The sequence below is a fragment of the Giraffa tippelskirchi genome, chromosome 5, assembly GCF_054371585.1.
Source record: "Giraffa tippelskirchi isolate mGirTip1 chromosome 5, T2T-mGirTip1v1.2.pri, whole genome shotgun sequence".
NCBI classification, from domain to species: domain Eukaryota; kingdom Metazoa; phylum Chordata; class Mammalia; order Artiodactyla; family Giraffidae; genus Giraffa; species Giraffa tippelskirchi.
Genome location: NC_137279.1, coordinates 64,893,743 through 64,921,332, shown reverse-complemented (window position 1 = coordinate 64,921,332; position 27,590 = coordinate 64,893,743). Strand labels below are relative to the sequence as shown.

General features: G+C 36.3%; 1 protein-coding gene across 1 annotated transcript; it reads right to left on the bottom strand.

The window, feature by feature from the left end:
* Window positions 1–641: 641 nt before the first annotated feature.
* RGS18 (regulator of G protein signaling 18) lies at window positions 642–27,590 on the bottom strand. Its single transcript, XM_081487040.1, has 5 exons — window positions 27,264–27,590; window positions 26,684–26,785; window positions 25,610–25,671; window positions 4,224–4,390; window positions 642–2,037 (listed from the first exon to the last, which is right to left on the bottom strand). Exons 1-5 carry the CDS (start codon window positions 27,380–27,382, stop codon window positions 1,780–1,782), a joined length of 708 nt encoding a protein of 235 aa, XP_081343166.1. The 5' UTR covers window positions 27,383–27,590; the 3' UTR covers window positions 642–1,779.

Below are 27,590 nucleotides of genomic sequence, written 5' to 3'. Positions count from 1 at the left end.
TTGCAATTCCTTCAGCCAACTTTCAGTACTGTCTGCGTGTTTTTTACTTGACTTCTACAACTGCTTATTTTGTTTCCTTTATTTGGCTATTTGTCCCCCCACAGACACACACTCCTTGAAGTCAGGGCTTGGCTTCATTAAAAAGTCCTGGTATGATTTTGAAGGGTCTCATGGAATATTTCATAATTTATATGGTATCAGATGCTTCTGAAGAGCATTACAAATGAAAAAGCTACATATTAGCTATTTGTGATCCTTGAACAATGCTGTTAACATCAACCCATGGTTTTTTCTTATGAGATCAGAAAGCTTGTATACAGTCTTAACTCTATGCATAAGGCAATCAAACTCTTTGAAAAGAGACTGCTGCAAACAAAGAAAATATCAATCAGCCAAATAAAAATAGAAATATAATTTTCTTAGTTGTCTTTGAAATGCATAATACCTTGTTTTCATATTCACAATACTGGGAGTTGGTATTAGCACTAAGATCAGTGACAAAACACCTCGATTAATAATTTCTACTCCAATATTATTCTAAAATACAAAAATATCCCTTTGTCTAATTTGATGACAGGAAGGACAATCAATAATCGGTGAGAGCATTTAGTGACCAAATAAACATTAACTGGACAAATGAAGAAATTAAAAAATATTTATTTCTATAGGTGATATACAGATTTATATTTTACAGTTCAACTAAAATAACATTTGCCAAACCCAAATGTATGACATCTTTAAATACCAACATTTACAGACCATGCAGCACAACATTTATAGGAAGAGAAATATATAACTATTAGCATCATCATATTTGAATAATATAGTATTAAATTATTCAGTGAGATGAGATTTGGAACAGGAACATGATCAGTGGAAGAACACTTTCTGAATATAAGCCAATGTGGCAGATGCCTGAGTTCCCAGGGCCTTGGACTCCTTGCTTTTTTATTTCTTCTCATTCCAAAAATGAAGGCTCACTCAGGGGATAAACCTCTTCTGGTCATTATTGAAATGATGGACTACCCACTGTTTTAGTGGCAAGTTCCCCTCACAGATGAGAAGATGGTCCTCCCTGGAGCTATTGCATCATCTGGTCATGTTTCTGTGACCAGCAGTGGTGGCTCTGTGTGACTGGGTAAATCTATGCTCACTTTGGAAGGAGCCCAAATGTGGAACACATTATCAGTGATCAACCTAGATTACATATGATCTGGAAGTTCTGTAGAGATGAAGGTGTCCTCCCAAAAGTTTCTGGTGCTGGTTTATGACTAGAGGTGATAGATTGCTATTCAAGAGCCAGGGTTAGTAACCCAAGAACAAATGGTCATCCTCTCCCATTATGAGAACTGGATTGCTGCTATACTTTCTATAATCAAGCCATAGAGAAGCTTCATCATTATAGAAAGTGTCGTCCAAATACATGTCTATCTGAGCATTGTATAGTCTGCATCTAGAAAAAATTTAAAACTAGATAATTGGTCAATCTGTTGACAGTTTTGCAAAAGCTTAACCTTTACTTTACAATCTTGTACAACACTGTTATTGCTTCCTTACTGCCTTTTAATTAAGCAGCTTTCTGACCACGAATGAAATGAAGTCGAATGGAAGCTTTTACAGAATATCTTGGCAGATATAGTATGTATTGTTAGACAAATAACGGTTTTGATTTGCATTTTTAAAGTCATTTCAAATGACATACTTAGAAGCAAATGAACAAGCTGTATCTTAGAAGCAAATGAACAAGCTTATGAATAAAATGAGCAAAAATAATTTTCTTTATAACCAAATGGCAACATCTGACTTTACATCCTGGAATTCATTGTAGGTAAATGAACGCGATCGTCTTCTAAGATTTGTTGGTCTCTGTGATCTTCCTTCTGTCAAGTCTAAATAGATGTCAGATTTCAGAAAACGCATGTAACTGTCTTGTTCCATGAGCTGATATACTCTGCTTTGGGCAACATCAAAACTGTGGAGGGTGGGTTGGGTGATGCTCTTGGAGATGATTTCTTTGGTGTGAAAATCAAGGTTAACCTGGATAATAATAACAACAAAATGGTAATTATAGTCAGTCTCCTTAAATAAACATATTGAGAAACAAAAGTACAGGACTGATTCCAGGTCAGAGGGGGCAAACTGCACTTGGATGCCAGGCGAGTTTCCTCTAGTGGGCCTAGGGATCCAGTGATTCATTCTGGGCTGTCTTGTCATCTGGCTCTTTTCTTCCTCTGAGCCTGTTCTTTCTGTCTCTGCTAATGCAGCATCATGGACCATTGAACTGGTACATACCCTAGACATCATTAGATTCAACTCATTTTCAAAATGGAAACTAAACTTTGTAGAAATTAAATTATTTTGCATGAAGGTTAACAGTGTGTTTGGGACATATTTGGGATTTCATTGTGAGGCTTTTGCTATATTTCAATGCTTTTTTTGTTTTATTATACACCTACAAGTATATGTGTGTTGAAAATGCCTATCTTTTAAAGACATAAAATCTTTAAGGTTTTTTATCAAAGCACTGATGACATATTTGGTGGTAAATTTTTAGTTTTCAGGTAGGTTTCTCCCTTTTCCTTGATGGGTAACACCACATAACCAGCTGCCTTTGTTTGCATGTGTGCATGCTCAGTCCCTCAATCCTGTCCAATTCTTTAAAGACCCCATGGACTGTAGCCGCCAGGCTCCTCTGCCTATGGGATTTCCCAGGCAAGAATATTGGAGCAGGTTGCCGCTTCCTCCTCCAGGGGATCTTCCCAACACAGGGATCAAACTTGAGTGTCTTGCATCTCCTGCATTGGCAGGTGGATTCTTTACCACTGCGCCACCTGGGAAGCCCTGCTTTTGTTTACCTGTGTATAAGTTTGGCCTTGGGGAAAACAAGATAATACAATGAAATACAAAACGGATTGAAACACACTGAAACTAGGAAAATAAGTGTCATTTCATGCAAAATGATGTCTACACAGGCAATGCTACTTCGTGGACAATACCAATTTATAGTCAAACAGAAATCTTAGTGGCGACAGACTACAAGTTCTATCCTTCAGTGAAAAGACTCTATTTATCGAACACATACTACAAATACAGAAACTCTAATTCATATTCAAAGATAATCAAGTAATACTTGCTAGTTTATTAGCCATTTTAGTAATTCTTTCATACGGTCACCTCATACTGAGCTTGCAATCAAAAAAAGGAAAAAAAATCACAATTGCTTTTTCACTTGAATTCATTACCACATTAAGTTTAGCTTATCTTTCTATTATGAAATTTTCTTTTCATCTATCTTAAGGTATGGGGATGATAATTATGGGGCAACTTAAACTTTGTACAAGTAGGTGAGCTAACATTAAAATGGTATATGATACGAGCTTCTTGATTTCTCTTACCTTCACCACATGTAAAAATGTTTAGTTTCTACAAGAGGTTACTTGTGCTGTGATTAATATGATAAACGAATGAATCTTAATGTTGCAATTAATTATATTCACTCTTAGTCTAGAATAAAAATATCTCAAGGAGTAATTTCAATTATACTTTTCCTTCCATGGCAATATCTTTAATTTTTTAATTATCTTATAATGTATTCTGTTTGTATATAGAAACCTATATGCAAGCATATCTCAGAGATCTTTCAGGTTACCTTCCAGATTACCTCAATAAAGAGCATATCTCAGTAAAGCAAGTCACACAATTTTTTGGTTTCCCAGTGCATAGAAAAGTTATGTTTATGTGATAGTCTAAATATGCAGTAGAAGTATGACTGAAAATACAATCTACATACCTTAATTAAAAATACTTCATTGCTAAAAAAAGGCTAACCATCATCTGAGCCTTCAGCAAGTCGTAGTAGCAATATCAAAGAACACTTATCACAGATCGCCATAATAAGCATAACAATGATGCAAAAGCAAGAAATATTGCAAAAATTATCAAAATGTGACACAGAGACAGGAGGTGAGCCAATACTGTTGGGAAAATGGCACTGATAGATTTGCTCAAGGCAAGGCTGTCACAAACCTTTAATTTAACAGAGTATCTGCAAAATGCAGTAAAAGTGAAGGGCAATAAAATGAGGTAGGCTTGTAAAGAGACACCATTTTTGTTTCAACAAAATTCTGACCTTTCTGGTAGAATGTACAGCAGTACTGATTTGATGAAGTCATAGTCTCTGAAAAAGTTTTCAAACAAATGTACATTTTTACAATCATCTTTACCTCTTGTGGAGCATCATTCTGTATAAATTTTTCATATATCGCTTTTGCTTTACGAATTATTTGTTGAGAGTCTTTGCTTTTCTTGAAATCTTCACAGGCTATCCAAAATTCAATGTTTTCCTCACTGAATTCAGTTTTAAGAAATCTGGTAAAAGTCTCCAGTCCATCTACCAAGAAAAGATGTGGCATATTTTAACTATAAAATATTCATTCTGAGAAAACATATTACTTTATAGTAAAGTTTAACCATGAATGTGAGCAGAAGAGGTGTGCGGCCTTCTCTCTAATTCAGGGCAGTAGCACACATCTTGGTCTTCCTTGGTGGCTCAAAGAATCTGTCTGCAATGCAGAAGACCTGGGTTTGATCCCTGGTCAGGAAGATCCCCTGGAGAAGGGAATGGCTACCCACTCCAATATTCTTGCCTGGAAAATTCCATGGATAGAGGAACCTATAGGATCTATGGGGTCACAAAGAATAGGACAAGACTGAGTGACTAACACTTTCACTTTCTTCATTGCACAGCACACATCTTGTACAGTGTATATGAGAGTTGTTGTTCAGTTGTTCAGTCATGACTGACTTTTTGAGACCCCACGGACTGCAGCACGCCGGGCTTCCCTGTCCTTCACTATCTCCTGGAGTTTGCTCAAACTGTCCATTGAGTCAATGTCCTTCCCTGTCCTTCACTATATCCCAGAGTTTGCTCAAACATGTCCATTGAGTCAATGAGGTCATCCAACCATCTCATCTTCTTTTGCCCCCTTTTCCTCCTGCCCTCAATCTTTCCCAGCATCAGGGTCTTTTCCAATGATGGACCATTTATCAATTAGCTGATTTCTTCATGACTATGGGAAAGAATTATCATTTCTGTTGAAATAAGTCCAGTATCATACTTAGACCTGAGTAACAGGGATCTTTGGGTTTTCCTGGTGGCTCAGTGGTAAAGCATTGACCTGCCAATGTAGGAGACATGAGTTCAATCCCTGAATAGGGAAAATTCCCTGGAGAATGAAATGACTATCCACTCCAGCATTCTTGCCTGGGGATCCCATGGACAGAGGAGCTTGGTGGGCCACAGCCCATGGGTTTGCAAACTGTTGGACATGACTGAGCAGGCACACACGTTGGCAGTTGTGTCTCTTTCAGCCATACTTCTCCCTGGGCTGTGTGTGGTAGGGTTATTCTATAAAGCCAAGGAGCCATTCCAGCTGGAGATCATCACAACTTCTAGACCATGCTTCTTAAATTCAGGGCCTTAGAATTCTCTGTAAAAAAGACTTTGTGTTTCCAGGATTTACATAGATCTCTTTGCCAAGTTCATCCACCAAAGGCACCTGATCCAGTGGAATGCACACTCCAAGGCTTGGACAGGACTTGAATTTGCATGCTAGGGTGTTTGCTCAAATGTGATAGGAGGCATCTCACAGTGTGGCACCAAATCATGGGTGGAAAGTGAAAGAAGGCAGGCGATGCTATTGGGGTAGAACTGGGAAGAGTATGAGAATCTTAAAATCAAACTTAATCTGCCAAGTATCAAAACAGAAGGATAGAATATCTGCTTTTAAAGGTTTATTAGCCTGATCTGTAACTGTTAAGCATCTAGAAATATAGTATGGGGCCTCCATTTTCACTTTTGTCCTGAGTCCTGTGAACATTAGGGGCAAGTATCAAGTCTTATGGGCTTCCCCGGTGGCTCAGAGGTTAAAGCGTCTGCCTGCAATGCGGAGACCTGGGTTTGATCCCTGGGTCGGGAAGATCCCCTGGAGAAGGAAATGGCAACCCACTCCAGTCTTCTTGCCTAGAGAATCCCATGGAAGGAGGAGCCTGGTGGGCTACAGTCCACGGGGTCGCAAAGAGTCGGACACGACTGAGCGACTTCACTTTCACTTTCACTTTCATCAAGTCTTATGGAAGACTGCTAGGGTTCACGTTCTTGTTCAGCTAGTGACTATGTGCTATTGCCTTGTGGCTCAGCTGGTAAAGAATCCACCTGTAGTGAAGGAGACCTGGGTTCGATCCCTGGGTTGGGAAGATCCCCTAGAGAAGAAAAAGGCTACCCACTCCAGTATTCTGGCCTGGAGAATAGTCCATGGGATCGCAGAGTTGGACAGGATTGAGCGACTTTCTTATCTTATGTGGTGTTGCATGAATTGCTTTTCCTTTCTGTGACTTGGTTTCTCAGTATTAAAGTGAAGATAATGATAGCATCTACCTGATAGAGCTGCTTAGAGAATTAAATGTGACAAAATATGGAAAGTGTGGTTAAAACAGAAACTGGCACATAGTAAGTACTCTGAGTTTTGCTGGTGATTGTGATGAGAGTATTGATGACCTTGGTGATTAAATATTTTTAAAGTTCAATTAGGTAAAGTTTCATAGCTAAAACTGTGGCAGACTCAGAATTCGACATTAAGACCACCTGACTTTAAAACTAGTTCTCTTTCAATTATTTACAACATTCTAGTCTTTTTGACTTACAAGTATTTTTTACATTAAACTTCTTTGAGAAAATTGTACGTTTACATGTAGGCATAGGAAATAAAAGAGCCCATGTACCCTTTACCCAGTTTCCACTGATATAACATTTTATAAAACTGTAGTAAAATATCACAAATAGGATAATGATACTGATATAGTTAAGATATAGAATGATTACAAGGATATCTCATGTTGCTTCTTTACTGTTATACTCACATTTTCCCCACATCCAACCCCTCCTTAAACTTTAGGAATCAATAATCTGTTCTCCATTGTAATAATTTGGTTAATTCAAGAATATGATATAAGTGGAATCATGTAGTATATATTGTTTGGGGTGGCTTTTTTCATCTACCATGACTCTCTGGAGATGCATCAATATATCAATAATTTCCTCATTTTCATTTCTGTGTTGTATTCCATGATGTAGATTTGTTTAACCGTTACCATTGAACCATTGAAGGCTTTCCTGGTGGCTCAGACAGTAAAGAATCTGCCTGCAGTGCAGGAGACCTGGGCTATATCCCTGGATTGGAAAGATCCTCTAGAGAAGGGAATGGCTACCCACTACAGTATTGTTGCCTGAAGAATTCCATGGACAGAGAAGCATGGCAGGGTATACAGTCCATGGAGTCGCAAAGAGTCAGACACGACTGAGTGACTGTCACTTTCACTTCCACTTTTCACTGAAGGTTTTAGGGGGCTATTATCAATAAGGTTGCTATAAACATATATGTATACATCTTTTAATATAGACATATAAGATTTTATTTCTCTGGGATAAGAGAAGTGAAGCTCTTCAGTCATATGGTATTGAAACAGAGAAGAGGGCATTCATTGTAGGAGCATTAATAAAAGGTAAAAATATTCCTTTTAGATTTTTCAGATAAATTCTCTTGGTAAAATTCCCATTTGAATTGGATACAAATGAGTCTTAGTGATCTTTCCTTAGATTTGTTCTCCACTCATTCAGTCACTAAGTTATGTCTGTCTCTTTGCAACCCCATGGACTACCGCTCGCCAGGCTTCCCTGTCCTTCACTATCTCCCTGAGTTTCCTCAAACTCGTGTCTGTTCAGTCGATGATGCCATCCAACTGTCTCATCCTCTGTCCCCCCCTTCTCCTCCTACTTTCAATCTTTCCCAGCATCAAGGTCTTTTCGAATGAATCAACTCTTCACTTCAGCTCCAAAGTATTGGAGCTTCAGCATCAGTCCTTCCAGTGAATACTCAGGGTTGATTTTCTTTAGGATTGACTGATTTGATCTCCTTGCTGTCCAAGGGACTCTCAAGTGTCTTCTCCAGCACCACAATTTGAAAGCATCAATTCTTCAGTGTTCAGACTTTTTAGTGATCCAACTCTTACGTGGTTGTGGCTTATTTCTCTTTCTGCTCTTACAGGTGAGTTATTACAAAAGGAAATTGCATAGGGCATGAGTTCTGTCTGGATTTCTCACTTGGCAGCATTTAATAATAACAATATCCTCCTTTTTGAAATCTTCTTCCTAGGATTCTAGGACAGCATAACTCCTAATTTATACCATCCAATCACTTTAATGTAATTGTCTGCTCTGGCTTAACATTGTTTGTTCCCTGGTAAATGTGATGTTCACGGGGATTCTTTACAGTCTTCTCCTTTTGTCCCCTCTTTCTATTTCTATTTCTCTTTTCTTAGTCTATTTTCCTGTATCTTCCTCTTATAACATTTTCCCTGAAACTCTTTTCCCTCTTATCTTCCTCTGTATTTTATGCATATTGCTGGCACCTACAGGCAAGATAAGGTGTTACAAATAATCTTGGAAAGCAATAAAGTTTTTTTGAGTTAATTTTAATTAGATTAAAATAAGAATTGTAATCTCATCATATTAAATCATTAAAAGAAATTTTTCTCTTAACTTCAGCTATTTCTCCAGCTACTCATCTATATCTTTCCCCTTGCAAATACAAAGTCTTTTGAGTAAGCTTTATACAGTTGGTCTCTTAATCCCCTCCACTCATTTACTTCCCTAGACACTAAAGTTTGGTCTCTACTCAACACTTGACTTAAATGATTTTTACCAAATTGATTTACTGTTATATTCAGTGGAAAAGTTTCTTTCCAATCCATATATTACTTCATCTCTCTATTTCAGCAGACAAAGATATGTTTATAATTTTTCTATGGCACTTACACTTCTGTGTTTCTTCTTTTACCTCTGACTATTACTTTTCTTCAGAGTCCTTTGGACAGCAAGGAGATCAAACCAGTCATGAGCTACATGAATCATGATCCTAAAGGAAATCAACCCTGAATATTCACCAGAAGGACTGATGCTAAAGCTGAAGCCCCAATACCTTAGCTACCTGATGTGAAGAGCCGACTCTTTGGAAAAGACCCTGATGCTGGGAAAGACTGAGGACAGGAGGAGAAGGGGATGACAGAGGATGAGATGGTTGGATGGCATCATCAACTCAATAGACATGAGTTTGAGCAAACTCTGGGAGAGAGTGAAGGACAGGGAAGCCTGGCGTGCTGCGGTCCATGGGGTTGCAGAGTCGGATGTGACTTAGCTACTGAACAGCAACAATTGCTTTTCTGAATACTTCTCAGTTTATCCTTCTTCATTCTTCTCTTTAATTCTATTTCTAGGACACTTACTTCAACAGTTCAAGACAATGAATATGCTAATGACTTTCAGAAATCTTCTCTAGCTCAAATCTCTTTCCTTAGCTCCAAGCTCATATTACCTGACATCTGGTAAACCCCTCCACTGAATTTCCCACCAAAATAATCACATCACAGCTGAATTTATTATCTTCACCCCAAAACTTCCCAAAATGTTTCCATTTAATGACACCATTGACTCAACACCATAACCCACAACCCTGACATCCTCACAGATCCCTGTATTTTCTTCTCAACCCAATTGATAATCATATCTTGTCAACTTTATCTCCTTCATATATCATGCATCTCTCTTTTTTAATATGTAATTATTTATTTTATTTGGCTGTGCTGGGTCTTAGTTGCGACATGTGGAATCTTTAGTTGAATGTGAGAACTCTTAGTTGCTGTATGTGGGATCTAGTTCCCTGACCAGGGAATAAACCCAGGCCCCCTGCATTGGGAGCACAGATTCCTAGCCATTGGACCACCAGGAGAGTCCACCTGTCTTTTCATTTTAATGCAATCTGGAATTACCTTTATTCAGATCAGGATCATCTTTTACATAGTAATTTTAACTACTTTCTGTTAATAACTGACTCCATCTCCAGTCTTCTCTTGCTTCCCTCTCTCTCAACCCTCCACTCTCCTAGTTTATTATCCACATTCTAGTCAGTAATATCTTTCTAGAGTGTAAGTTTAAGTATGTTTCTTCACTGTTTAAAATTTCCCTGCAGTGCCTTAATCTCTTTCCACTATCTTTTTTCACACCTTAAGCTCCAAGCATAGTGAAATAACTTAGAGTTCCACTCATGTGCCATGTTCCCACATGTCTTTAGCTTCTATTGGAAACATTTTCTCTTCCTACTCCAATTTTATCAATCAGATTTCATCGGGTTAGTCTGTTTCAGCCATTGAAGTTTAAATCTGGAAAGATTATACCAGTCTCTCAAAGAGTGTAAGTTGGGTGTCTGTCATATATGACTTCCTAGTACACTGGGTAACAAATATTGTGCTGCAGTTGCTTGCTTATTTTTGTTTCTCATTCTATATTATGAGATTCATGAGAGGATGATCCTTGTCTTATTTGCAAAAAAAAAAAAAAAAAAACCCCAGCATGAAGAAAACAGTCAATTAAGCAATAATTGAATACAAAGGAAAATTTCATTAAAAATACAAAAGTTCTAGGGTATGTTTTTATTTAATGAAATAGTAGTTCTAGAATACTTTTTAAAGAAATTGTCAGAGCCAGGAAACATTAAACAGAAATAAACAAAAAAACACAAAGAATCTTGTCCAATTATAAATATGGACACCAAAGATATGAAATTAACAATATACTAGTCCATTTAAGAAGTCAATCCTCATTTTAGCGTGATGCCTTTAAACATTTAATTAATGTTCTAATTTCAAGCTTGTCAAGCAAAAATCTTATTACGGTTTGGCTCCTTTCTTGAGTGCACAGAAGAGAAGTGGCTACCAGTGACAGTTTTATTTCTGAATCTATATTATTAAGTTGGACATCAGCCTCATGAGTTTTGCCAAAGTGAGCCTCTACTGAGTGTTGGGTCCTTCTTGACATGCTAATATTCAAGTCTGTAGGTTAGATTTTTGTGGAAAATGCCAGCCTGTGTGGCTTCAGGAGGCTTCAGTTGACAAGCCTTCATGGAGGTACACAGCTTCATTTTGGATATCACTGTGGGTTATTCAAGCATATTCCCAATTTTTTGCTCAACTATTTTATCAAATAAATTTGTTTTCATCCCAAATTTCCCACCAAGCAACTCATTAATTTATTGAGAAAAAAATATTTATTGAGTGCTAAGTATTTCCTGGACACTGATCTAGGTTTTGGAGTTCCAGTAGTACTGAAAATGTTTCATCATATTGGGACTTGAACGCATGTGCCAGGATTTGAACGGGACCAAAACCCTGCTTGGGACTATAACTCACATGGCTGGAACTCAAACCCAGCCAAAACCCACAGTAATGAAACTCAGGTTCTTGTTGTCTTATCACAGTGATAGGCGAGAAGTGGATTTGTCCGGAAACACACTCCACAGACAGCATGGGCCATCACAGAGGGTGAGTGAGCCTGTGAAATGTGGCATGGTTAGCTTTTATGGGCTGGCTGATTACATAGGACAATGAGTGGGATGCGAAGAACTGACTCATTAGAAAAGACCCCGATACTGGTAAAGATTGAAGGCAGGTGGAGAAGGGGACAACAGGGGATGAGATGGTTGGATGGCATCACCAACTCGCTGGATATGAATTTGAGCAAGCTCAGGGAGTTGGTGATGGACAGGCAAGCCTGGCGTGCTACAGTCCATGGGGTCTCAAAGAATTGGACATGATTGAGTGACTGAACTGAACTGAACAGAATGAGTGGGAGGATTATTCCAACTATTTTGGGGAAGGGGTGGAGATTTTCAGGAGTTGGGTCACTGCCCACTTTTTGGTCTTTTGATGGTGCCTTGGAACTGTCATGGTGCCTCTGGGTGTGTCATTTAGCTTGCTGATTGAGGATCAAGGTCTAGTTGAAGTTGACTTCTCTGCCATCTTGGATCCATTTGATTCTAATTGGTTTTTGTTGTGTCCTCAGGCTATGTCATTCTTTCAAAAGTTGTGCCCTGCCCCTTTCCCTCTTGTTTCAGTACCCAGTTGACCAAATCCTTGCTTTGATTTTTAAACTACAGAGTCTCACCTTAAGTAAAAGAGATATTGCATTCAACCTATAAAAAAGAAGAGGGCCATAACAGAGTAACAAGAACCAAATTTGCCTTTTGACAGCATATAACCATAAAACTAGACAAAATATCAAGACTGTCATTTTTACAGAGTATAACTGGCAACAAGACCTGGGAGCAGTGTGAGAAGAGAAGCATATGAAGTGACCCCTAGGTTTGCTCTTCCTTTTTTCCTGAGAGTACATATAAGGCTGGAATGGATGCAGATGGAGCTCAGCAAAGTTAAAAATCTTGAGGAGGCAGAAATGAATTTGGGGATCATAATATGTTTGGAATTTATGGGTCAGGGTAGTGAGAAAGAAAAAAAGAAATATGCAAAAGGTCCCTGGAAGTCTACATGCAGGTTCTCTGCAGATCCTTGGCTGAGGGTCAGAATGTGCATGGGCAAGATAAACTCTGTGAAGCCCAGAAGAGTGTAGCTGCTGTGGAGCTGAGAGGTAAATGGAGATAAGGAATTTGTGTACGTATAGGAGGCTAGAGTTCTGACCCAGCCATAATGGAGACACCCCACAAAAGTCATGTTTTTGGTATAAATACTATGCCTAAAGGCAAAGTCTTTGTCCTCAAACTAATATACATTGGAAAGAGATTGGTTCTAAAGATCAAACTGATCAGAAACAATCAAGGGGATCCACCAGTGAGTTAATCAGAAAAATAATCTAACAGTCTAAAGGAAGACAGCATAATTTAGACTTCAATATCGTCCTCCTTGCTCATATGCAATAAATATTTATTAGGAATGCAAGAAATATCTAATGTGACCCATTATCAATAACAAAAGTAGTCAATAGAAATTGACCAGAAAGTATCTGAAATGTTGGAAATTGGACTTAGGATGTTATAAAAGCTATTATTAATAAGTTGAAGGATGTAAAATTTTAAAAAGACACAGTGAGTGGATAGATGCAAAAATGCAGCAGAGAAATTAAACTTATATAGAAAACAATCAAATGGAAATTATAGAACTAAAATGGAAAATATTTGAAGGAAAAAATTCATTGGATGGGTGTGGCAACAGATTAAAGACTGCCTGAAAAGATCAGTAGACCTAGAAGATAAGTAGGTAGAAATTATTTAATCTAAGGATAGTAGGAAAGGAGGGGAAAAATTCACAATTATAGTTGTAGATTTTAATTCTATCCACTCATAAATTTATAGAACAAGTAGACAGAGTGTCAATGAGAATATATAAAACCTGAACATTATCAACTAAATTGACCTAATTGACAACTATACAACATTCTACTAAACACATCTTTTCAAGTATACTAGGAAGGTTATCCAAGATGGAAAACAAGCTAGGATATAAAATGAATTTCAAAAAATTGATATCTTACAGAGTATGTCCTTTGCCCATAAGGGTTTTAATCAAAATCAACTAGTAACATAGCTATAAAAGTCCCCAAATATTTGGAAATAAAATGATACATGTAAATAATTTATAGGTCAAAGAAGAAATCACAAGAGAAATTAGAAACCATTGAATTATTATAAAAATACAGCACATCAAAATTTGTGGAATCCAGTTTAAATTGTATTTATAAGGAAATTTACTGTATGAAATGCTGTACTGTACTAATAAAACATGGTCCAAGTTTCTGCTTTAAGAAGCTTGAAAACCAGAAGCAAATTAAGGCCTCCATAAATAGAAGGAAAAATTCATAAAAACATAGCAGAAGTCTATATAAAAGAAAACAAAGCACAGAGAAAATTTACAATGCTGAAAGTTAGTTCTTTCAAAACAGAACCCCAAGTGAGGCTGTTTAATAGTAAGAAGCAAATGAGTGGTATTATCACAGAATCTTAGCAATATTATAAAGACAGTAAATATTATGAATGACTTTATGTCAATAAATATAATTTAAAATGGGAACATTGTTGAAAAAATACTTATCCAAACTGACACTGAAGTGGAAAATCTGCAGCTCTAAATAGATTTTTATAATAAAGATCTCCCCCCCCAAAAAATATCTTTGGGCCCAGATTTGGTGAATTTCATCACAAATGTGAGAAAAAAAATTATAATCTTAACACAAATTCCAGAAAACAGTGGAGGGATGAATAATTTCCTTATTTTAAGAGGTAATAATAACTTTAATACCAAAACCTAGAAAATATAACATGAATACCACCCCCAGAAATAAAAATTAAGAATGAAAAAGGAAAAGAAAATTATGGACCAATGATCATAGATGTAAAATTCTGAACAAAATATTATAGACAAATCCAACAATTTAAAGAGGGAGAAGCATATACTCTAGCATTAAGGCTAAAAAAATTGTGATGTAAGTGATAGCTTTCTTTGTCTACTCAGTTCATTCTCAACTTATATTGTTTCTTCTATTCACTGGTCTCTAGAAGTATTCTTCATGGTCCGTGGTTATTTGTAATATAACAGTTCCATACAGAGTGAAGCAAGAAAAATGGATAGGGTAGAATTATGGCGATAGCTGAAAGGGTTTACTTTTATAACATGTTTAGAGGTTTTGAGGGCTGAGTGCTGTTTATATGCATGACTACATTTAGTATTTACAACAGATGTCTGGAATATACCCTACGTTCATTTACATAGCTGAGGAAACTGATATTCATATAAATACAATTGTCCCAGATCTCACTTTTCAAACAAACATATTGTAGAAGTGTAACTTTCTCAAGAAGGCAACATTTTCTGTCAGAATTAGTGACTGTCCTCCAAAGAAGTCCATGCCCTAATTCTCAGAACCTGTGACTATGTTACCTTACTGTGGAGAAAATGCTTTGCTAATATGATTACGATTAAGGACCTTGAGAGGGGGTAATTATCATGAATTATCCAGGCAGACCCAGTCTAATCACTCAATCCTTAAAAGTGAAAGAGGAGCGCAGAGAAGTGGACCGGGGAGGTACAATGTAAGGAGCATTGCTGCTGCACTCGAAAATGGAAGATGTTCCCAAGCCAAAGAATGTGGTGGTTCCCAGAAGGTGAAGATGACCTTAATTTAGAACAGAATTAAGGAGACATTGGTCTAAAATTTCGAAGAACTGAGTTCTGTCGGGAACCCAGGTGAATAGGAAAGGGATTCTCCCCCAGACCTTCGAAAAATAATAAGTGTGCTGACACCTTGATTTTTTTCTAGTGAGGTTCATGTTACACTCCTGACTTACAAAACTACAAGATAATATATTTGTGTTGTTTTAAGTCCCTAAATTGCCATAATTTGTTACAGCAGCCACAGGAAACGAATGCAGTCCTCAAATCATGTGTTATATATCATCATGTATCTCTCCTGTATCTGGAACTTGTCTTTTTTGGCATGAAGCACCTTTTTAATGTTGAAACCAACTGTTTGATTATATTAGAGATCCAGGAACTTAACATGAGAAATCAGTAGCCAGAAGTGACACAACCTACAGGCATTCCCTCTTAGGTATGGGATCTCTCCAACCACTACCATAATGGAGGAGCCATGAGGGCCTCTTCTACTCCATGGCTCCTTCCATTGGTGTTTGCACTGGGATAAGGGGAGTGTCTGCCATTTCTTTCCCTCAGTAAATTGATCCTGAGCACCTGATGTTAGTGGCTAAACTTTACTGAAAAAACTAGGAAGACAAGCAAAGGTCAGTCTCCACAAGAATTTGAGAAGGCATCACAGGACTGACATACAACCCAGAGCTTGTCCACAGTGATTAGATGCTAGTAAGATACTTCCTAGTCAAGCACAACTGTTTTAGGAGGCCTTAGTGGTAAGCGCTTCCTGGATAAGTCAACAAATTCTAGTTGCTGAAAAGAAGGGAGAACGATCAATGTCGGTGATATTGAAGTACTCTTTTTCTTACTTCTCTGGCAGTTAGTGTTTGATTTTCAAGATTTATTTCTCTTGCTGAGTAGTCTGATTTGCTCAGAATGTAGCAGGGACATATAAGTGGATAATGATTCCTTGAAGCATTTTGATAGATTTTCCTCAGATACCTAAAAATGTGTATATTTCAGAGTAAAGTTAATCATTTACCTCTATTTTTTATTATTTGTAAGCCAAAATAGCTGTCCAAGTGAATACAGGGGGTCAGACGTGTGGGTTCTACCCTGGCTTGGTGACCCATCAGCACTTATAGGGACTCTGGTTCCTTAGTGTGCTCTGATTTGATTTTCCTTCCCACAACTCCTTTCTCTTTCTGGAGCTCAGTACCTGAATGTCTGAAAAAGCAGTTTGAGTGATTATTATTGTGGAAGATTACATTCCTTTAATTTTTGAAAACTACCATCACAGCAGCAACCTTTCAAGACTTCGGGTAAAGCTGGGGCCCTAGGCTGATGACTTTAGAAAACAGGCTGAATAAGCATCATTTGGCTACTGGTTGGCAACAGCTTGAAAACTTCTTTCTGTTCTATTTGTGTGACTAGCAAGATAGTTTTCTTTCACAATCTCTGGTTTTACTTTCTGTCCCTTTCCCCCCTTCTTCTCTAATGATCCTAGAGAGCCTAAGGCACAACAGGCCTTTCAACCCCTAAGTAAAAACTGTAGCAGAATGTTGGCAATGTTAGGTGTGTGAAAGCAAAACCACAACATACACAACCATCTGTAGACCAATTGGCTTGACCCAAACTTTAGACTATTACTTAGTCATGCCCCAGCTTCTGACCAGAACTTTAAAAAAAATATATTGAGAATTCCCTTTGATGAATTTTTAATGTAACCAAAAACCACTGCTTACCACCCATACTTCCTTCCTCTTTCAAATTTCTAAAATGCTTGCCCTTTTGTCTTCCAATTAGCATCTGCTTTTTACTGCATTGAATACTAAATATATGTGTACTCTCTTAATTTATCTCTCAAAATTATCTACATTCTTTGCATTTTTAATAGAATTCTGAAATTTCTTATTTGCTTGGTAACTGCTATAAAATAGATTTCCGAGGAGAATCCCTTGACTAGCTATTAGGAAAGACAGCAAAATGATTGTGAGAACATGTTCAGGTAACTCTAAGAAAGCAAAAGCGGTTACATGGAAAAGTGCACTCTGATTTTGCAAAGCCTGTCACTAGGTGATTGCTCTATGTTCCTGGTGCAGATACTGCCTCTTCCCCTTTTGTTCCTAACCACTTCTCTGCTACTATTTAAATGGAAATTAAAGCAAAGTTAGTGAATAAAATGCCTGCTACCTTACAACAGAACGGTCTGTTCCAGGTCAGATCTAGATTGGAGAGAGGCAACTAAGAATATGTTTTATTGGGTTTATGAATAAAGTTACTTTGACCCCAGTGAAGGGAAAGGCTTTTTTTGCATTTTATTCTATCCATATGTCATATGGAAGCATGGACTAATCAGTTTTTAAATACTAGATTATTCTTAAAGCCAGTTGATAAATGCCTGTGACAATTTTAAGAGGAAATGGCTATTACTTTTCCTATTAATACATCTCAAGTATAATAAACTGTTTTTTATATTGACACCTAAAGGGGATCATCCATATGCCAGACAACTGAAATTGTTACTTATTAAAAATAACTTCCTTCATCTATCTCTTAATTATTTATGAAACACCTAGTATGAACCTGGAAACTGTAATATAAACTGAAAAGACGATATTAATTATAGCAGCTGCAAGTTTTGAGTCTTTTGTAAGTTGTTGGTGCACTGCTGTGTGCCTGTGATTAGGGAAGTTCCATTTAATTTTTTTTTCAATTTATTTATCTTTTTATTGAAAGATAATTGTTTTACAGAATTTTGTTGCTTTCTGTCAAACCTCAACATGAATCAGCCATAGGTATACATATATCCCCTCCCTTTTGAACCTCCCTCCCACCTCTCTCCCCATCCCACCCCTCTAGGTTGATACAGAGCCCCTATTTTCTGAGCCATACAGCAAATTCCTGTTGGCTATCTATTTTACATATGGTAATGTAAGTTTCCATGTTACTCTTTCCATACATCTCACCCTCTCCTCCCTTCTCCCCATGTCCATAAGTATTCTCTATGTCTGTTTCTCCATTGCTGCCCTGTAAATAAATTCTTCAGTACCATTTTTCTAGATTCTGTATATCTGCACTAGAATATGATATTTATCTTTCTCTTTCTGACTTACTTCATTCTGTATAATAGGTTGTAGGTTCATCCATCTTATTGGAACTGACTCAAAGGCATCCCTTTTTATAGCTGATTAATATTCTATTGTGTAAATATACCACAACTTCTTTATCCATTCATTTGTCAGTGGACATTTAGGTTGCTTCCATGTTCTAGCTGTTGTAAATAGTTCTGCAGTGAACATGGGATACATGTGTCTTTTTAGATTTTGGTTTCCTCAGGGTACATGCCTAGGAGTGGAATTGCTAGGTCACAGGGTGGTTTTATTCCTAGTTTTTGAAGGAATCTCCATACCATCTTCCATAGTGGCTGTATCAATTTACATTCCCACCAACTGTGCAAGAGCATTCATTTTCTCCACACCCTCTCCAGCATTTATTGTTTGTAGACTTTTTGATGATGGCTATTCTGACCAGTGTGAGGTGATATCTTATTGTAGTTTTGATTTACATTTCTCTAATAAAGCGTGATGTTGAGCATCTTTTCATGTGTTTGTTAGCCATCTGTATGTTTTCTTTGGAGAAATGTCTGTTTAGGTCTTTTTCCCACTTTTTGATTAGGTTGTTTGTTTTTCTGGAATTGAGCTGTATGAGCTGTTTGTATATTTTAGAAATTAATCCTTTGTCAGTTGTTTCATTTGCTATTATTTTCTCCCATTCTGAGGGTTGTCTTTTCACCTTGCTTATAGTTTCGTTTACTGTGCAAAAGCTTTTAAGTTTAATCCGGTCCCATTTGTTTACTTTTGTTTTTATTTACATTACTCTAGGAGATGGGTCATAGAGGATCTTGCTTTAATTTATGCCATCAAGTGTTCTGTCTATGTTTTCCTCTAAGAGTTTTATAGTTTCTGTTCTTACATTTAGGTCTTTAATCCATTTTGAGTTAAGAGTAAGTCCTGTTCTACCTATTTATACAGATGAAGAAGCTGTTCAGAGAGTTAAGTTGCCCTGAATCTTACAGGTGGAGAAAGATGGTACAAGGGTTTGGACCTAGGTTTATTTGGATTACAATTATAGAACATCTATCACTCAACTGCCATAAAACAACAAAGTCTTGACTGTTGAGGAATATGGAGATTAACAGGCAAGACAGACATGTATAGACCAACGACTAAGGAACGAAAATTGCAGGGGTGACTAACTCTGGTGTGTGTGTGTGTGTGTGTGTGTGTGTGTGTTTGCACTCAGTCATGTCTGACTCTTTGCAACCCATGGGCTGTAGCCCACCAGTCTCCTCTGCCCGGGGGATTTTCCCAGCAAGAATATTAGACTGTGTTGCCATTTCCTTCTCCAGGAGATCTTCCCCACCCAGGGATCTAACCCATGTCTCCTGCATTAACAGGCAGATTCTTCACCACTGCACAACCTGGGGAACAAAATTGCTTAAGATTGCTTTTAGAAGCTTTCCAGAAATAACATAAGTGCTTCTTAAATACCATCCTTCACGAATCCACAGAGCATGAATGAGTGTTAGCTCTGCACAGCCGCTGTGCTTTGAAACATCATCCAGAGCCCTTTGTTACTATGCTTAGTCTTGAGCGTGATACAGACATTGGAAATGAAGTCACAGCATTAACATTAGGAAAAGCGCTGTGCGCTACAAGTGCTTGTGGCGAGTTAATCAAGAGTGAATGGATTTTGTTGGCATAATACGAACGTAATAAGGAAGAATAAATACTAAATAGAGAAACAAATTAATGATGAATGGGAAAAAAGTTCATTTATTTAAAACTTTAAGTAAGTGACTTTTTAAATAATTATATGCCATGTTGTGCAGGATTATCCCAGCATACTGTTTATTTCCTGTTTCTCTAGGCACTTAGAGCAGCTGCATGAAGTCAGGTCACAATGGAACCATTTCTCACACAGAAGCAATAACTTGCTAAAGAGTTCTTCAGAAAGAAGCAGTGGTGATGCATCTGCCAAAAGTACTTGATAGAACCTGGGATTAGAATTCACCCTGGAAGAAGCTGGCTCAGTGTGTCATACAAACAAAATGCTTATAATTGCATGCTTCTAAATTGAAACTCTGGCATCTGTTGGAGTATTTTTCTGATGCCAAGAAACCAAATGAAACAAAAAGTCAAGAAACTGAAGCTGAAAACCCAAGTACAGTGTAATATGCTAAGTACTGGGTTACCTTGCTTCTCCTTTGATATTTGGCTTTTGACCTGCCACAGAATGTTGTGGTTACTTTTGCAATGTTGATGTGTTTGTGTGGTCCATTTATAATTTAGACTGGACTTTACCTTTTGTTTTTGGCGAGATCAAGTAACTGCTTGTTTGTTATAGGTCAGCTTGATTCAGAAATTTAACTTTGCAGAACCCTGGAATCTCTTATCTTGCAGAACACCAGTAACTGAAAATTGGGAAGGGCAACTTGAAAAACCACAAGGTGAAAAGTGTAAGAAGTGCTCATTTCCTTGCCCAGAGGAGAAGTGAGCATTTCCTTGTAGCCTTTACTCAAAGTCAGTGATACATATTTTCCACAGTATAAATCAGCTCATATTTTTAAATCAAGGGGGTGAAGTGATTTACATATTCTACTTTTATCTTGTCTTGTTATGAATTATTCTCAAAATGAAGCTTAGTATAATCACAATTTAGGGTGCAAAAAGTCCCAGCCAATATTTGTTAATAAAAAGGCTAAAAAAATTGGTATTATTTGTAATGGCTGGAAAAAAGGAAATAAACAGGCAGGTTTTTTTCTTTTTAAATTGATAGAGACTCCCTTCATAGGAAATAAACTTCTATTTTTTCAGATATTTAAGTAATAAGTATATGAGATCATTAGAGAATCTTTCTATAATCAATCACTCTTCCATATTCTAGATGTGTGTCTATAAAATCCTAGAAAACTTCTGATAAAGTTTATCAGCAATTAAAGTTCAAACTCTAACCTGTTCCCTTCTCCAAATCTTTTTCCCCCCTCTATTTCTGTTAGATAAAAGGCACTGTTATGTTCCTATTAATACAGAACAAAATCTAGGGGTCTTTGGCTCATCCTTTTCATTCATCTGTTTCTTCACCATCTCACTTTACAACATCTATACACATTCAGTCAGTCATCAAGTTCATCTGTTTTCTTTCCAAAATAGCCCTTACCTTGAGGTTAACTTTGACATTTGTAACAGCCTTGCATGTAGTCCTTAATATATGCATAGAATTAATTTTACCTTTCTGTCCATCAGAGTAAGCCCTCTGACTAGCAAACTCTTCTGAAATTTGTTCGCAACTAGATTTTCTAATGTGTCTGTTCACTACTCTGCTTCAATGAAAGAGACCTGCTTGCTCTCCTAGGTTACATTCAAATCCCTTATTTCTCTGGCCTTTTTCCTGCCTTTTTTGCTACTCAAGAATAACATTTCCCTCTGCCTGTTGAAATCTTGCACACATCTACATAATTTCCATTTAATGATTTCTAAAGCCTACGTGAAACATGAAAATGCCTAAAAAATGAGCATTTTTTAAAAAAAATTGTCATTTTGCCAATTGTTTTGCACGTGATGTTATTCAGCAGCCATGTTTTACTTTCAAAACTGTCTGACACAGAACCATATACACATATGCGTACAAATACATTTACATGTGTGAGTGTAATATATATGTATATATGATTTTATTGGAATTAATTGATTTGCTAAGTTCATATTGGTAGCATTTATTTTCATAAAGTCAGTAAGTAAGAAGACTGATGACTAAATTTGAAACTGATGATTATGAACAACAACAGATAGTCTGATACTGGTTTTTGACTGATTCTTTTTGTTTTTCTTAAACTACATTGACAAGTTATTGATATATATGAATAGCCTTAAATTATAGATTTTTATGATTCATTTTGCCATTTCAGACAAATTTGTCAATCAACAGGGAAGACAGGGAAAAATTATCATAATATCTGCACAGAAACACATGAGGAACAGAAGTAAAATTATTTATCGACTGTGTTGTGTTAAATTTACTATATAACATGTTTGAGTCCATTTTTTTTTAAATGACCATTTGCTTTTAGGATAACATTTACAGAAAAGTTAGGAAGCTCTGACAGAGCTGCCTTACACCACACCTGCAGTTCCCTCCTATTATTAACATCTTATATTGGTAAGGTACATTTGTTACAATTAATAAACAAATACTGATTCACTATTATTAACTAAAGCCCCTACTTTGACTATATTTCCTTGGATTTTATGTTTTGTGCTTTTTATCAGTTTTAAGAGAGTTTAGTTACATTTTAGGGATGAAATTTGAATATAGTAGTGGAGTTATCAAAACACTCCATGGATCCTTCGATTTCTGTGGAACATAGCAGAAACAATGTTCTTTCTGTTTGAGTCTTGTCTGTCTATTATCTGTCATCCTCAGCCACCGTTTTTCAAATTATGTTTCTCAATAAAGAATTATGTTCTCTCTAGTTCAGTAAATAAATTGCACTGTTTAATACCCCATGCCTGTGTTGGCTTTCTGCTTGGATGATCTCTTTCTCTCTTTGTCCAGCTAGTGAATTTTTTATTAATCCCCTAAAATCTAGCGTAAGAACCATCTACTCTATGACTCCATTCCTTAAAATGCCAGTAATTGTTCTATAGTGGTTTTAGGATCAGGCGTTTTTGTCAAATATTCAAATTTCTCATGTATTTGTTTTGACTTACCACTTCACTCTCTATTTGACTAAATTTAATACATTTCCATTTCCTTTGTATAGATATGATCTACAGAATTTGAGAAAATTACACATTTAACTAAAGGAAAAACCTATAAAATCTGATAGAGCAAAGTTTTGATGTGTGTGTATGTGTGCGCATGAGTATACGAACTTTCCTTTTTTTTTTCTTTCTGGCCTACAGTTAAGTCAATAGAAATGAGCTGAATTTAACCATTGCAACCATGAGACTTTTAGGTGATTATTTTAAGTTTTGTAGTTTAATATTACAATAAGATTTGCAATTTAGAATAACTGGATTTGGGGAATTGATACAAGAATACCATTAAGATAATTTTTTGCAAGTCCAATATAATTTAATTATCACTTTGATCATGAGCGATGATAGTTCCTCCCACTGAAATTTAACCCTGTAAGTGATGTTAATACAGCTTTGAGTAGGTTGAAAAACAGAAAAAGATTATTACATTTATTATTGATAATTATTTTTTATAATAACAGAAACTATTTCCATTTGAATAGTGTCAAAGAGCTGTTGGCTTCTTATATATTATTTCATTTAATCCTGACAAATTTATTCATATTGGCGCTAAAGACATTGCTATCTCCTTTTAGAGTTGAGGAAGCTGAATGTAAAAGTGATTAGGAAGCTAAGTGATTAGTTGTATAACTAAGGTTATACAACCATTGTGTTACAGAAGAGAAGTGAAGTGAAGTGAAAGTTGCTTGGTTGTGTCTGACTGTTTGCGACCCCATGGACTGCACAGTCTATGGAATTCTCCAGGCCAGAATACTGGAGTGGGTGGCCTTTCCCTTCTACAGGGGATCTTCCCAACCCAGGGATCAAACCCAGGTCTCCCACATTGCAGGTGGATTCTTTACCAGCTGAGTCACAAGGGAAGCCCTGCAGAAGAGAAGCAGAACTCAGATCTCTAAAGGAGCCTGGGACTAACATTTTTCCTAGCAACAGATCTTGTTCTATTACTCAAGCACTTAATATTTACCAGGGGATGTGCTGGGTTTGGAGATCCACATATGAAAAGTCATGTTTCCTTATAATAGACATTCAAATTAGGAAAAAAAAAAAGAATTCCATTTCTTGCTTTTCCTTCCCTGACTAATGAAGAGGCTCAAGGGCTCAGTTGTGCCCAAGTGTTGGAAATAATAGGAGATTAAAAAAGATATAAGTTTTTGGAGGGATGAATTACAGAGGAAAGTTCCACACAGGCTGTAATTAGATAAATACCTGAACTCAGTTGCCATGGAGATGAGAATGGGAGACAAGTTTGACATACATTTGGCAAGAATTTTAACAAAAGTCAAGACATGACTGGATATTGGGAATGAAGAAAAGTGGGTAGTTGAAGAAAGCTGTTCACATTACTTTTCTCCCAATAGGGAGTGATAGAACATTACAGTGAAATGAGGGTGGAGTAACACATTAGCTTCTTTCAGCATAAACTTCCTTTCTTACCACTGCTCTCTGTCTTCATTGATGACATCCGTGCCTAAACTTAAGCCTTGATTTCTCGACCTATATTTTTCTTTCTCTGAGTCAATATAACAATTCAGAGGCAGAATCTATTTTCATTGGAAGAGAGAGAGTCTTCAGGGATTGTCTGCAGAAATAGGATTCTCTGTCAGTAAACTCAGGAGAACATGAACTAGTCACCAAAACCTTATAGAGGGTGAACAGTTAGGGATGAGAATACTGCAGGACAGAAGACAGAATAGAAAAGTTGGTTTCAGCAAACAGTGCACAGTACTTGGGGCTGAATTACAAGTACTGAGCTCCCAGCTGACCCAGCAATAGGAGCACCTGCTTCCAGTAGATACCTCCGATGAGGAAACCATTGACAGTGCTATAAAGAGTAGTCAGCCTGAGCTAATTCAAAGAATGAGGTAAGGAACAGAAGGACTTGGATATACAAATAAAAGTTGTGGACTAGAGGAAACCTGTGGCCATTTGGCAGTGATAAAATGTTGCTTTTAAAGCAGACTCTGCTTCATTTAGTGTGGGGAAACAATGAGCCCTGTGGTTTTTTACCTCATTGCCTACTCAGCTCAACCTGTCAATTTTCCTACCTAAAAGAAATCTGAATAAAGGCAAGAAAAAAATTGTTTACTCACCTGCTGCCTTATGAAAGTTGACTCTTAAAAAGTAGCAATTCTGGCAGCCTGTTCTTTAACCATTGCTTGAACATACTCAGTATTTGTCCTTACTTTCTATCTCATCTACAAAGCTCCACCTTAAATGCCCACCTGAACCTCAGCTCCTCTGCAAAATTCTGATGACTGATTCAACCAGTGAATATTTATAAAATTAAAACAACATCTCTTCTCATGAAGGTTTCTAAAATGTCCATCAAGAGAACTAGTTTATATTTTTTGATCACTTAACAATAAAAATAACATAGATAATATGAGATTTAATAAAATCAAGTTTCTCATTCACAAATTATAAACACTGAAAATTTTTATTCATCCAGTGGATGAAACTGGATGAAACTATTCATCCAGCACCAAGAAATATTTCATCCACAAAAAGTAGTTTTTAATAGCATAAAAATATTTGAAAAATAGTCTTTATTTTTAAACAAAAAATACTGTTTATTTGTTAACTAGTCTATTATTTAGTTATTTTTGTGGATCAGAAACTCAGATTGCTGTAAATTTTCAATCAGGCTAAATTTTTATGACAGCCTGTTTTTGTACAGTTACATACAAATTTCATATACTTTTCCATTAAAGAATAAAGTATTTGGGAAAAATAGCACTAACCTTTATGGGAAAGCAGTTTGTCAAATGATTCACCCCATTTTATTGCTTCTTCAGGGGAGACTCTGTTTGAGAAACAAAATGTTTTATACTGGAACATGCAGGAAGTCTATTTATATATCTGTTGCAACATATGTTATCATACTGCTCTTTTCGATCACATTTCACAGGATTTCTCCTTTGATCATTATATGAAATATCAAAAGTATTAGTCAAACTTCTTTTGGATTTTGCCTATCAGATGATGTGTTAAAATAACATTATCCTCTCTTGAATTATTTTATTTTCTAAAAGAAAAACTAATCATGTCTTCAGTTAAAAACAAAGAAAAAGAAACCAGGTCAGTTATCTTTCTTAATTCAGCAAATGGAAGAACCTAAACTGACGGTATCTTTTAGTCAAAAATTTTTTTTAACTGCAATTTCCTTGAAACTTTTACCACAATATGCAGCAATTTAAAAAAAAAATAGATACAGGAAGTTTGACTAATGAAGCTTTAAAGGTGTAAGAAATATGAAATGTTTTTAATGCAATAAACGTTTTAGAAATGATAATTGAGAGAGTTGAATATATTTGTCTTGTATCTTTTATTGGTCATATTTTCTGTTTGGAAGAATTTGTATTATCCTAGTATATAAGCTTATTCCATTTTTTTCTTTGAACTAAAGAAATGGCTAAAAATGACAAAACATCCCTTTTTGTGTTTTACTTTATATTATACCCAGGGCGTTTTTTCCAAACTACTGAAGAAAGAGATGAATAGCACTTTTCAATGACATTGTGCACACTCTTAATGAGTATTTCATCAGTTTATAAGGAGTAAAATATATCATTTAAAATTGACAGGCATATAATTTTAAAAGAGCAGCTTTAAATTTTATGAGATTATTTAATTCAAGCTATTAAAATAGTTTAATTTTATAGAATATTTCTAGGTTTTTTTTGAAATGAGATCTCTAACCTTCCTTATATTACTGTATAATTTCCAATAAAATAGGAATCCCTAATTTCCTCTTTCTTAAATCTTTAATGATAGAATCAGCAAAATGTGCCCACAAATAATTACAAGTTATTCACCTTGTTTCTTTGGCCAGTGGCCCAGATCTACTGGAGGGAGTATCATCGTAAAACACAGGTTTCTGCACCAGAAGACTTAGCCTATTTCTTTTTTCCTTAGCTCTGTAATGAAAAGGCATTAGCTTCAGGACAATTGGGATGACAATTAAAATCTCTCTTTCTGACTGTCAAACAGATTTGTGACTGGTAATCGCATGAACACCCTTTCTCACCCACCTCTACTCCTGACACACTCACAGTAGTCTTCTTGAGAGTTTTATTTAAATACTATGTTTGTGGAGGAATTAAGACAGCATATGTGAAATATACTTGTTTCTTCCCCCCATGACTATAAAATATTTGAGATTATATTTCAATAAGTATTATTACTGGTTCTTCTGTGTGGTTAAAACTGTTGGACTTAAAAAAAAGAACACTTTAGATTTAACAATTGTTTACTCCTAATAAATACTTTTTTTCAGTTGTAACAGTACAATCGATATATTTTCAACCAGATATTTTAAAAACAAGTGCTAACAAATATTCAATGTCAATCACGTTTTTAAAAGTAAAACACTGATTTTTAAAATTATGCTTTTACCTGATTTTGGCTTCTTTGCTCGTTTCTTCTTTTCCTGAACCGTGTATTAACTTGAAAATAGTTTTTTCTTTTGGTTCGCACATACTTAATTGAGAAAAGAAAACCAATGATGTTTCCATCTTCTCTCTCTAAAATGAAGAGATGTCTAATTTTTTACATCTTTCACTTGTTAATGCTACTCCCTTGTTATACATGGTGGAGTAAAAAGTTATCTCTATTCCGGTAGCAACAGTTTAAAAAAAACAAGAGCTTATGTTTCTGCCTCTGCAGAAATATAGAACTGAGGAACTAAAGTACAATTCAGTCCAGAGTTGTTTAGGGAAATGA